The sequence below is a fragment of the Staurois parvus genome, unplaced genomic scaffold (genome assembly GCF_062004578.1).
Source record: "Staurois parvus isolate SC_StPar_1 unplaced genomic scaffold, SC_StPar_1.0 ptg001718l, whole genome shotgun sequence".
NCBI classification, from domain to species: Eukaryota; Metazoa; Chordata; class Amphibia; order Anura; family Ranidae; genus Staurois; species Staurois parvus.
Genome location: NW_028319514.1, coordinates 69486 through 83472, shown reverse-complemented (window position 1 = coordinate 83472; position 13987 = coordinate 69486). Strand labels below are relative to the sequence as shown.

Sequence of the window (13987 nt, the reverse complement as noted above, 5' to 3'; positions counted from 1 at the left end):
AGAAGGTGTTCTGTCCTCCTCGCTGCTTCAAACATGAATATCGAGGGGGCGGAGAAGATGGTGTGCTGTAGCTTCACAGAGAGGTGCAGGATCTGTAGGAGGAGTCCTGTCCTCCTCCATGCTTTCAAACATGGAGACCGAGGACGGTGGAGAGGAGGGTGTGCCTCACAGATAGGTGCAGGATCTGTAGGAGTTCTTTCCTCCTCTCTGCTGCCAAATACAGAGACCAGGGGAGGCGGAGGACAGAACTCCTCCTACAGATCCTGCACCTCTCTGTAAAGCTACAGCACTCCCTTGTCTCCTCCTCCCTTGGTCTCAGCATTCAGCAGCAGAGAGGAGATGAGGGGGTGTGGTGTGGCCTCACAGAATCTGTAGGAGTTCTGTCGTCCTCTCTGCTGCTGATATGGCGGAGGGGGGGGGGGGGGGAGAAGAGACAAGCCTCTCCATGGCTGCATGGAGAAGCTCGAGATCTAGTGGAGGAGTTCTTTTCTCCTCCCTGCTGAGACAAGGTGGGGGCAGAGATGAGGGAGGTGCCGCAGCTGCAGGGCCACATGAAATGGCACGGCAGGCCAAACGTGGCCCACAGGCCTTGTGTTTGACACGTGAGCTAGAGGATTGCTGGATGTCTTTCACTGCATGCTGTGAGCTTCTCACAGGGTGCATTAGAAGCTGCCACAAGTCAGAGTAATAACCAAAATAATACAGCGCAAATAATACAAATAATCAAAACTGTGAAAAATTATTCGTGAAAGTCCAAAGACTTTTTCACAGTTTTGATTATTTGCGCTGTATTATTTTTATTATTTTTTTTATGTTTAGTCAATCCTTGAACAGCAGCATTTAATTTTTCACTTAATTTTTCACGTATTTCCTTGGCGCAAGTTTGATACATATTTAGCAAGTCAGAGTTAGCAATTTTAGTCAAGAAGAATCCTGTCCAATTGAATTTCAGCTTTAAATGTCACCGCAAAATATATATTTTTTTTCAATAGTTGAATTACACATCCCTCCACAATGGCGTATTCTTCACGCCGCCTGCCTCCCACATCCCACACCGAAGAACAGAACAAAGTCGTGAACAATTTAATGGTTTTTATTTTTCAATTGATACTGTATGAATACAAAGTTTCTAAAAAGCTACAAAAAAATCTACCACTATCAAGAAGGCATCAAAATCTGTCACTTTGCAAAGACATTAAAACACCTGCAGTAACCAACACAAAAATAGCATTTTAGAGTGATGAAATAATTGCACTTAACTGTCATAGATATTAAATCACACATGTACCGCCAAAAAGCTAGAATACAATTTTATTTTATTTTTATCTTTTTTTTTTTTTATTCAAACAAAGCACCGTTTAAAAAAAAAAAAAAAAAAAAAATTCTCCACACAAACCCTATAATTTCATATTAACTATCTCTCTAGAAGATAAATTCACTTTAAAGCCAACACTTGAAACATATTTTTCTTTTCTTTTTTTTTTAACAACATAAAGGTACCAGTACCTACACAAGGACAAACAGGAAAAAAAAAAAAAATAAAAAAAAATTGAACTGCTAAAAGGCCTTGACTGATGTCGCCTCGACGGAAAATTTGAAAATGGTACAAAAACATTCAAAAAAAACAGCTTTTTGTTGTGAATTTATAAAGGTAACAAGGCAGCTTCTGCATGAACAAAACCGGCTACAACATTAAATTAACCATTGACCATATATATGAATATGTAGATTCACAAAACCATTTTTTTTTTTTTTATTCCTTTATTTTTATTTTTTATTTTTTTTTTTAAACAGTACACAAAACAGAAGGCGAGAATTTTTTAAAGACACTTACAATGTGAACACAGTTTTATGGCAAAACAGTTTACACACAACAAAGTCATATTTAAGCAGTAAAGGCTATCGGGTTTGAGAGTTATAAAATTTTTGTTTGTGTTAGGCACATTTTGATTTTTTTTTTTTTAATATAATTTTCCTTTTTTTTTTTTTTTTTTTTTAACCTAGAATAAGCTAGGAAAATAATGCAGCCATAAAATATACAAATATACCAAAAAGAACCTCTGATGACCCAGGGTTCACCGTGGCTGGTAAATATATATATATTTTTTAATTATAAATAAGTAGCCATATTGGGCATGATGATTGTTGAGGCTAGACACGAATTAGGGACTGGTTTACTCTGAAATTTCCTCGTCTCTCCAGCCAGGTGTAAGATTTCTCTTTAACACTTGACCAAGCAAATATGGTTAAGAGGAAAAAAAAAAAATACAGCGAAATAAAATGAAATTTTAAATGTGGATTTCTATCATCACAGGGCAGATGTGTTTAAAAAAAAAAAAAAAATCTTTATTATGACGGAAACCTAAAGGAAAAAAAAAAAATGTTATCACAACAGAAATTACTTCCATAGGAAGAATCTCGACTATTTTTTAATTTTTAACTTTTTTTTTTTTTACATCACAGTATATATGTAGGATCTATTTATTTTCTTGTACTGAAAATGTAAACTTTTCATCCTAAGAGCACAAGAGTATGGAGCGTGTGGATGCAATATACTTTTTTTAATTTTTGTTTAGCAGTAAGAAATTCAAGAAAGCCAAAATTAAAAATAAAATAAAAAAAAAAAATTGAAGCCAGGCAATTTTACATGATAAATAACATTGTATATAAACTGTAAATAGAAAACATGGGTGTAATAATAAGATGATGAAAATTTTGATGTTGTAAAAATCTCCCTTTTTTTAAAAAGTTTTTTTTTTTTTTTTTTTAATTCTTCAGAAGGTTAAAAGGGAATTTAAGGGATTTTTATAAAGGCATCTGGCTCTAACGGCATTTGAAGGCATTGAGTTAGACCATTATAAAAAAATATTTGTAACAGTGTTCAGGGCTACCGTGCACCGCTCCGCCCGGCAAACATGGCCGACGCTAGCCGGTGGGCAGCAATGCAGGTTATGGTTTTTAGTGTTTCCCCAGACAGTCCTGAAGCCCCCGTTAGGAGTGCCTGTTGTAGTCGTAGCGCCACCTATGTACAGGTGGATTAATGAAGTGTACCTGTCATGCAGTTTACCTCATGACGGGTTAGGCCTTGTTCACACAGCCGCACTATAGCGTACGCTGGGTGCGAGGGTGGTTTTTGCCCACGCAGGGAGGCATAGGTGTCCTGGGCGGGCAATCCCATTCATAGCCATTGGGATGCAGTGGTTGCATGAACACAGTTGCCACTCCCAATATGGCAGATGCATGGCCTCATACGCACGGCTGTCAAACTGGAACCAGCAGCTCCATCCCAATTGGCGATGCATGGAACGCCTGTCCATCCCCGCGCATGCAAACGTGGCCCTTGCTGGGGGTGTATGCTGTAGTATTTCCGTGTGAATATGTCCCTAGTGGGACTAGAGGACAGCTTTGGGAAACAGTAACGTAAGGCAATATGTAAAGCGAATGGCCAAGCATGTAGAGCTGGTAGCTGGAATTAACAACCTGTCACATCACCCAAAAAAAAAAAGAAAAAAAAAAAAAAAAAAAAAAAGCTCATGTCCCGCTACGGATCTCAGCAATGATTTTATTTTTTCTTTTCCCTGCCGTGGAACAGAGCTGTGGCAGTTAGGCATACACGCGTGGTGTTCCTTTTGAAGCTGCTTTTGTGGCAACCGTCCAACCAAAAAAAAAAAAAAGGCATTGTGGTGATCTGTCTGTATTTTTGGTCTCTACAAATCTCCATACACATTAGTACAGCACTTTTGTAAGCTGGAATATTTCGGTTCAAAGGCACGTTCAGATCAGGATAAAACAAAAAAAAACATTTTGGTCAGGAGGCAGATAAGAAGCAAAAAAAAAAAATCCAATTGTGGCATTTTGCTTCTTCATCTCGCCAGCAGTGGATGTTTACAGTACAATAAAAGGACTATTGGGGTCTACTGATGAAGGATGGAAGATTCTCAACACCATTGGCAATAGTTAAGGTGGTCAAGACGGGATGCAGATGGTAAATCCACAATAAATAAAAGTGAACAGGTTAGACAGATTCACCAGTTGACTGGCCATTGGATCAGTCGCTATGTTAGAAGTATGACAACTCTTAGTAAAAAAGAACCTGGTGAAGCTTTGTTGAAGGGTCCACCAAAGACCAGTTAATGTAGATGGTGAATCTTCTATTTACCCTTCATATATAGGTCCCCTCACCCCCTTCCACCAAACACCAGTTAATGTAGATGGTGAATCTTCTATTGAAGGGTCCACCAAAGACCAGTTAATGTAGATGGTGAATCTTCTACTGACCCGTCATAAATAGGATCCCTCACCCCATTCCACGAAACACCAGTTAATGTAGATGGTGAATCTTCTAATGAAGGGTCCACCAAAGACCAGTTAATGTAGATGGTGAATCTTCTACTGACCCTTCATAAATAGGACCCCTCACCCCCTTCCACCAAACACCAGTTACTGTAGATGGTGAATCTTCTATTGAAGGGTCCACCAAAGACCAGTTAATGTAGATGGTGAATCTTCTATTGACCCTTCATATATAGGACCCCCTTACCCCCTTCCACCAAACACCAGTTAATGTAGATGGTGAATCTTCTATTGACCCTTCATATATAGGTCCCCTCACCCATTTCCACCAAACACCAGTTAATGTAGATGGTGAATCTTCTATTGACCCATCATATATAGGACCCCTCACCCCCTTCCACCAAACTCCAGTTAATGTAGATGGTGAATCTTCTATTGACCCTTCATATATAGGACCCCTCACCCCCTTCCACCAAACACCAGTTAATGTAGATGGTGAATCTTCTATTGACCCTTCATATATAGGTCCCCTCACCCATTTCCACCAAACACCAGTTAATGTAGATGGAGAATCTTCTATTGACCCTTCATATATAGGTCCCCTCACCCCCTTCCACCAAACACCAGTTAATGTAGATGGTGAATCTTCTATTGACCCTTCATATATAGGTCCCCTCACCCATTTCCACCAAACACCAGTTAATGTAGATGGAGAATCTTCTATTGACCCTTCATATATAGGTCCCCTCACCCCCTTCCACCAAACACCAGTTAGTGTAGATGGTGAATCTTCTATTGAAGGGTCCACCAAAGACCAGTTAATGTAGATGGTGAATCTTCTATTGAAGGGTCCACCAAAGACCAGTTAATGTAGATGGTGAATCTTCTATTGACCCTTCATATATAGGACCCCTCACTCCCTTCCACCAAACACCAGTTAATGTAGATGGTGAATCTTCTACTGACCCTTCATAAATAGAACCCCTCACCCCCTTCCACCAACCACCAGTTAATGTAGATGGTGAATCTTCTACTGACCCTTCATAAATAGGACCCCTCACCCCCTTCCACCAAACACCAGTTAATGTCATATGGTGAATCTTCTACTGACCCTTCATAAATAGGACCCCTCACCCCCTTCCACCAAACACCAGTTAATGTCATATGGTGAATCTTCTACTGACCCTTCATAAATAGGACCCCTCACCCCCTTCCACCAAACACCAGTTAATTTAGATGGTGACTTCTAATGAAGGGTCCACTAAAGACCAGTTAATGTAGATGGTGAATCTTCTACTGACCCTTCATAAATAGGACCCCTCACCCCCTTCCACTAAACACCAGTTAATGTAGATGGTGACTCTTCTAATGAAGGGTCCACTAAAGACCAGTTAATGTAGATGGTGACTCTTCTACTGACCCGTCATAAATAAGACCCCTCACCCCCTTCCACCAAACACCAGTTAATGTAGATGGTGACTCTTCTACTGACCCGTCATAAATAAGACCCCTCACCCCCTTCCACCAAACACCAGTTAATGTAGATGGTGAATCTTCTACTGATCCTTCATAAATAGGACCCCTCACCCCCTTCCACCAAACACCAGTTAATGTAGATGGTGAATCTTCTACTGATCCTTCATAAATAGGACCCCTCACCCCCTTCCACCAAACACCAGTTAATGTAGATGGTGACTCTTCTAATGAAGGGTCCACCAAACACCAGTTAATGTAGATGGTGAATCTTCTATTGATCCTTCATAAATAGGACCCCTCACCCCCTTCCACCAAACACCAGTTAATGTATTTGGTGTATCTTCTATTGACCCTTCATATATTGGACCCCTTACCCCCTTCCACCAAAGATTAGGTAATATATATGGTGAATCTTCTATTGACCCTTCATAAATAGGACCCCTCACCCTCTTCCTATCCAAGTTACAATTTTACAACTCTCTACAATATAGCTTTGTGTAAGGCCAGAACATTCTGATAAATTAATTCTTCATTAGGCATGCTTGATATAAAAAATAATAATAGTGAGCCCATCTGATTTGTTGGAGAACAGTAAACTGTTTTTTGTGCTGCTACGAGGCACCAACAAGGTACCTGCAATGCATTGCGCTGAACCACATCCAGAGCACATTGCCAAGTGCCCTCAACTGTGAGATGGATGTTAGAACGCAGAGGTGTGAATGGACATTCTTTCTTTTCAAAAGCCCCGATATTCATAGAAAATATGGGGCCACACTGTACAAATCTCACCCAGAATTAAACCTTCCATCACCCAATATGTTCAGCAAACAAGAGTACATTTTCAAAAACAAAAAGTTTGGTTTGTTTTGGGACTGAGAACTGTTCCACGCATTTGACAGGCTCTCTGAAGTTATCTCTAAGGCACTGCATTCAAAAATGCTTTGGCAGCTTTGAGTGGTAATAATAATCTTTAATAAAAAGTTCTAGATGATAAATTAATTTCTTCCAGCTTATAAAAGGGCTCATAGTTACAGGACACTTTTTCGATGTGAGTACATAGAGGAGGGTTAAGGCTATTCAGAAAAATGACAGTTTTTTGTTGTTTAGGCCATTTAGAAAGTAGTGTAATAAAATATTTGCTCCTTCACAGTGTGAAGGACAGAAAGGCAAGGCATCCACCCAGTTCTGCGGTTCTATGCTTCCACCTGTAGATCTTCAAAGCCAACTCCACCCAATAACGTATTGTGGGTTCCAGTGAAGAAAACCACAAACTGGCCTTTTAAATCATTCAAGGAACTTGATGTAGAGGCATTTCCAGGAATTCAAGTTGGCACTACTCCCTAATCCCACCCGAAGAAACCACAAGCTGGCCTCTTATATCACTCAGGGACTCCAGTGTGGAGGCAACTCCAGGAATTTAGATTGGTGATACCTCCCCAACAAAGAAACCACAAGCTGGCCTCTTATATCACTCAGGGACTCCAGTGTGGAGGCAACTCCAGGAATTTAGATTGGTGATACCTCCCCAACAAAGAAACCACAAGCTGGCCTCTTATATCACTCAGGGACTCCAGTGTGGAGGCAACTCCAGGAATTTAGATTGGTGATACCTCCCCAACAAAGAAACCACAAGCTGGCCTCTTATATCACTCAGGGACTCCAGTGTGGAGGCAACTCCAGGAATTTAGATTGGTGATACCTCCCCAACAAAGAAACCACAAGCTGGCCTCTTATATCACTCAGGGACTCCAGTGTGGAGGCAACTCCAGGAATTTAGGTCGGTGATACCTCCCCAACAAAGAACCCACAAGCTGGCCTTTTATATCCCTCAGGGACTCCAGTGTGGAATCATCTACAGGAATTTTAGGTTGGCACTACCCACCCACTCACCCCAACTGAAGTAACCACATAGTTACATAGTCTGGCTGAAAAAAAAAAAAGACTAAAGTCCATCCAGTGCAACCATTAAAACAAAAAGTTATAATCCTATACCCACAGTTGATCCAGAGGAAAGCAAAAATCCCAGCAAATCATGATCCATTTTCCCTCAGCAGGGGTAAAACAACTGGCACAAACTGGCTTTTTAAATCACTTAAGGAACCCAGTGTGGAAGCATCTCCAGGCATTCAGGTTGGTGCTGCTCCTCACTGAACAAACCACAAGCTGGCCTCTTGTATCACTCTGGGACTCCAGTGTGCAGACTTCTCCAGAAATTCAGGCTGGTACTACACCCCTCTTCCCCCCCCAAAAGAAACCACAAGCTGGCCTCTTGTATCACCCAGAGCCCCTGGAGTGGAGCCATCTCCAGGAATTCAGGTTGGCGCTACCCACCCTAACAAACCACAGGCTGGCCTCTTGTATCACTCTGGGACTACAGTGTGGAGACTTCTCTAGAAATTCAGGCTGCTACTACACCCCCCCCTCCTCCCCCCACCGAAAAAAAACCACAAGCTGGCCTCTTGTATCACTCAGAGACTCTGGAGTGGATGCATCTAAGGGAATTCAGGTTGGCGCTACCCCACCCTAACAAACCACAAGCTGGCCTCTTGTATCACTCAGAGACTCTGGAGTGGAGGCATCTAAGGGAATTCAGGTTGGCGCTACCCCACCCTAACAAACCACAAGCTAGCCTCTTGTATCACTCTGGAACTCCAGTGTGGAGACTTCTCCAGAAATTCAGGCTGGTACTACACCCCCCCCCCCACCGAAAGAAACCACAAGCTGGCCTCTTGTATCACTCAGAGACTCTGGAGTGGAGGCATCTCCAGGAATTCAGGTTGGCGCTACCCCACCCTAAAAAAACCACAAGCTGGCTTACTATATTACCCAGGGACTGTAGGGTGGAGCCATCTACAAATTGGTGCTTTCCCACCTCCATGGTTTCAGATGGCTGCAACATGGACAGCTTTAGGTCTTGGGGCAGGTGCAAACTACTACAGGGAAATCTCATTGTTCGTTGTTCACAGGAGGGGGATTTGATCTCCCCCCCCCCCCCAAAAAAAATGCTAAACATCCAAAATGTATATTTTATGTTTTGAGTGGAGTTGGCTTTGTAGTTTTCACTGAAGTTGTCACAGATACATAAACATTAAAAAACAGTAATTTAAGAAGTAGTGTTTAACTTAAAATACAAGTGTTTGAAAGAATCAGAAAGTACACCCCACCCCCCTCCCCCACCAAACATTTGTTAACACAAAGGCTTATACACCCATCCGAGGACCCGGCCGGGGGTTAGTGTTATAAAACCGACAGACCTGGAGTGAAAGTATTCTGCTTTAATGCTGCTGTTATCAAAATGGAACATGTATATAAAACACACATATAGATTTATACATTTATCCTCTAGTTAATGAGGCTTACAAAAATAAGTTAGAGGGTGATGGGGGGGAGAGGGGTACAAAATGCACACGTTCTTAGCTTTTTATTCCAAACTGCTCAGAATGAACGGGGTGCGTGCAATTTTTTTGTAAGGCAATTCCCTGCTGATCCCTGTGTTACTTCGGCGAGGAGACGAAAGACCGGGCAGAGATCATGGGCACATCTGGGCATGTACCATAATGGTGCCACCCAAGGGGGAAGAGCCACCTAGGAGGCAAACTGAAGTTCTGCTTTAAATTCAGCCTGTTGCACTCTTTTAAACATTCTAAAGTGGTCTCTCAACCTTTTTTACCCCAGTGGATACTTATAAAAAAAATTCAGGTTTAGAGGAACCCCTTAAATACAATTCATTGGCGGTCAGTAGGAAGAGTATACATTGATGGTCAGTGAGATGAATGCTCCTCACGTTGGTGGCCAATGGGAAGAATGTCCTATACATTCGTGGTCAGGGGGAAGAATGTCCCTTACATTGGTGGTCAGTGGGTAGAATGCTCCTTACATTGGAGGTCAGTGGGATGAATGCTCCTTACATTGGTGGTCAGTGGGAAGAATTCCTTTTACATTGGAGGTCAGTGGGAAGAATGCCCCTTACATTGGAGGTCAGTGGGAAGAATGCCCCTTACATTGGTGGTCAGTGGGAGAATGCCCCTTATATTGGTGATCAGTGGGAAGAATGTCCCTACCATTGGTGTTGAGCGGGAAGAATGGTCCTTACATTGACGGTCAGAGAGAACAATGCCCTCTTACATCATTGGTCAAATTGCCACCCAACAGACAGCTGAATAGATCATGGGCGTCATGCAGCTGCCTCTGCCAAATGGTGTTCGACCTTTAGCTATGCAGGCACCCCCAAAGGTGAGGTCAATCCACCATTGCTCTTGGCTCTGGAGGAACTGTAGGGTTCCACAGAATGCTCCTTGAGAATGGCTATTCTTAACAAATTAATGTTTCTCATCAACACAGGGAAGCAGCATGATTAGATGGATGATGGAGGAGTATGTGATATTAAGAGTGTACAGTTTGTACATGGGAGATCATTACCCTGGTAAAATGGGACAAGTGCATGTCCTAGGTCATCCCTATACCTGATATTTAAAGTGCAGTTCCAGGACATTACTTGGCAAACAGCTGTTATGGTAGAGGAAGGCAGTCTAGGATATAACTTGCCATTCTGAAACATTGAAAATTGAGTGAGATTTCTTTTTAAAGACCTCTAGAATTGAGTCCCCCCCCTGCCCTGATTTCAGAGACCTGTTCTTTTTGATGAAGTGAACCTAAATTCAAGTCAGGACTTTTAGTCTGATGCTGTGTGGACCCTCAATGCTGAAAGGCCACTCATCACCGATTATGAAAGTATGGTCTACTGCAGCCTTTCTCAACCTTTCTATCCCAGAGGAACCCTTGAAATAATTTTAGGTCTTAGGGAACCCCTGCTAAAACCAATTAATTGAGGCACAGTGGCAAACATGCCCCCTTACATTGGTGGCCAGAGGGAACAATGTCCCCCTTACAGTGGTGTTGAATGACACCCTTACATCCAGCTAAAAAGATCATTGGGGTCATGCAGCTGGCTCTGCCAAGTGGCATTGGCCCCAGAATTATGCAGGTGCCATCAAATGGAAGGCCAATCAGCCAAATCTCTAGGAACCCCTTGTACCTTCTTGAGGAACCTTGGTTAAAAAAAGCTGGTCTACTGCATAACCATACTTGGTTTCACAGTAGACCATGCTTCCATAACTATACACGTATTCACCAAATTTAGATCTTCTGATTTATACTACTTCATATGATCTTTGTCAGTCCTGATGGAGGAGTTTTGAGCCCCTGCAATGTTTTGGCTTTGTTGTCTAACCTTTTATCAAGATTAATACATTTTTCTTGAGATCCTACAGACCTGTGGTGCTCTCATACTTTGTTTGGACTATTCTGGGAGCCCCTAGGGATACCCCATATGATGGAGAGATGTATTTTTTTAACCTTAAGAATCTCTTGGAGCCCAGCCTTCTGTGCATGTCTTCTGTGAAGCTGAAAGGCTAAACAGGTAGAGGTAACCAACCAATGCCTCTGCTCTATACATGGCCATGCCAAACAGATGGAAAGGATTAGGAGCAACTTGTGGGACCAGATGGAGCACACAATTAGAGAAACATGTTGGACCCATATGAGGCACACACTGGGAGCAACGCATGGGACCCGGATGGAGAACACGCTGGGAGCAATGCGTGGGACCTGGATTGAGAACACACGCTGGGAGCAACGCGTGGGGCCCGGATAGAGAACACACTGGGAGCAATGCATGGGACCTGGATTGAGAACACACGCTGGGAGCAACGCGTGGGGCCCGGATAGAGAACACACTGGGAGCAACGCATGGGACCCGGATAGAGAACATGCTGGGAGCGATATGTGGGAACCAGATGGAGGGCACACTGGGAGCAACTCATGGGACCTTGATGGAGGGCACACTGGGAGAAACTCATGGGACCTTGATGGAGGACACACTGGGAGAAACTCATGGGACCTTGATGGAGGGCACACTGGGAGAAACTCGTGGGACCTAGACGGATCACACGGTGGGAGCAATGTGTTGGACCCAGATGGAACACGTTTGGAGCAACTTGTGGGACCCAGAAGGAGGGCACACTGAGAGCAACTCGTGGGACCTTGATGGAGGGCACACTGGAGCAACTCATGGGACCTAGATGGAGAACACACTGGGAGCAACATGTTGGACGCAGAAAGAGCACACGCTGGGAGCAACTTGTGGATTCCAGATGGAGGGCACACCGGGAGCAACTTGTGGGACCCAGATGGAGCACGCATGGGCTGAAGGCTATTTCAGTGGTGTTGATTTTAGGTCCATTAAAACCCTGCATTTGTACAAATTTTATATTAAAAAAAAAACAGATTTACAGCAGAATTACTTTCACTCCATTCTGTTAAAATTAAATATAAAACATCTAAAAAGACGAAAAATAATTTGTGTAAGTTAAAATAAAAAAAAAAGTTAATTTATTGCAAAATAAGCCATCTTTGTTTTGCTATCCTAAAATCTTTGAATTAGTACAGTACGTTACATTTGAATATACTAGATATTTTTCTACAAGGGCTGGTTTAAATTGCTGTACCGGTTTTTAAAATAGTGTTGTGGACTAAACATAAAAAAAAAAAAAAAAAAAATCCTCCCGCCTCATTTCAGGCACATCTGAAGCATATATCATTTGGTTTAAAACAGAAAAAAAAATTCCTTAAAATAACTTAGAGAATTACATTCGTCCGTATGCATTTCCCTCAGGTAGTTAAAAAAAAAAAAAAAATAAAGGTTTACAATTAAAAATGTCTGTTTACATTCATACATTTTAAATGTATCTTGCTTGTATTGTCCAAGCATTAAAAAAAAGAAAAAAAAAACATTAAAGGCTTTTTTTTTTTTTTACAAAGAAAAATCGGTGATTTGATTTTTTTTTTTTTTAAATTCCTTTATGATAAGCGATCACAGACAGAGACTACTTTAAGTAGCTGTGGCACCATTTAACTGTGTCACTGCTGGATAACTACGCTGTGCGATTGCTCTGCAAGGCAACAACGCGTTCTCCCCAACATTTTTTTTTTTTTTTTGCTTTTTTTTTCCACTTTTTTAAGAAATCTTTACAAACTGTAATGTTTCACAGCTACAATTAATTTATAAACAAATTAGAAATGACGCCATTGAAATAAACAGAGCAGAGAGAAACGTTGGGTGGGCTTTAGGCGCTGCCGCTAGTGTTGAGGTTTTAGTCAGTGTCCATTGTGAAGTTTTTTTAGTGTTTGTCTAAATGGGATATATGGAGTGGGGGTGGGGGGGGGGGGGGGGGGGGGAGCAGAGACTACATTCATTCTTTCACCAGCCTGTAGATGTGATGTTGTGCTCCGTGTTCACTGTTTGACACTTCGAATACGCACGCCATGCACAGTAGTGTGTCTTGTGTATCCCTGTTTGTTACCACCTTGAAAAAAAAAAAGAGAGAGAAAAAGAAACTGTTAAACGGCAAAATGGCACAACGTTGTGGTAAAGTAGAACTTAACCCCTCGCCCTCCACAGGATTCCCCCCCCCCCCCCCTTTCTGACCAGGCCAGTCTTTAAAAATGCACTTAATCTACATTTTTGGAATGTATTTACAAATATATGTTAAAATGACTTTTTTATAGGTTAAAAAAAAATCAGAATATATTTAAAAAAATATATTTTTTTAAAATATTTTTCATATATTTTGTAATCTATAAAAAACGCATTTCAACATATAGTGTGTGTGTGTATGTGAGTATGTATGTATATATACACATACATACATATATATATATATACAGTGAAGGAAATGCGTATTTGCTCCCCTGCCGATGTTGAATGTTTGCCCCTCACACAGAAATGATCGGTCTAAAAATCGAATGTTCGGTGTATTGTAACACTGAGAGACAGAATAGCAACAATAAATTCAGCAGAAATGCGTCTAACAAATGATGACTGATCTGCATGTTCATGAGGGAAATAAGGATTTGATCCCCTATCATTCAGCAGGATTTCTGGCTCCCAGGTGTCTCTCATACAGTTAACAAGCTGAGATTAGAAGCAGTCTCTTAAAGGGAGTGCTGCTAATCTCATTTTGTTACCTGTATAAAAGACACCTGTCCACAGGAGCAATCAAACAATCAGATTCCAAACTCTCCACCATGGCAAAGACCAAACAGCTGTCCAGGGATGTCAGGGACAAGATTGTAGACCTACAGAAGGCTGGACTGGGCTACAAAACTATCGCCAAGCAGCTTGGTGAGAAGGTGACAACAGTTGGTGCAATCGTTCACC

At 41.8% G+C, this 13987-nt stretch overlaps 1 protein-coding gene across 1 annotated transcript in view; it reads right to left on the bottom strand.

Annotated features, from left to right (window-relative positions):
* Positions 1 to 1077: 1077 nt before the first annotated feature.
* LOC149434658 (transcriptional enhancer factor TEF-1) overlaps positions 1078 to 13987 on the bottom strand; it is a 69617-nt gene continuing 56707 nt past the window's right edge. Inside the window, exon 8 of the mRNA XM_089663549.1 lies at positions 1078 to 13133. Coding sequence (XP_089519675.1) covers positions 13020 to 13133 — 114 coding nt within the window. The 3' untranslated portion in view covers positions 1078 to 13019. The remainder of the gene's footprint in view (positions 13134 to 13987) is intronic.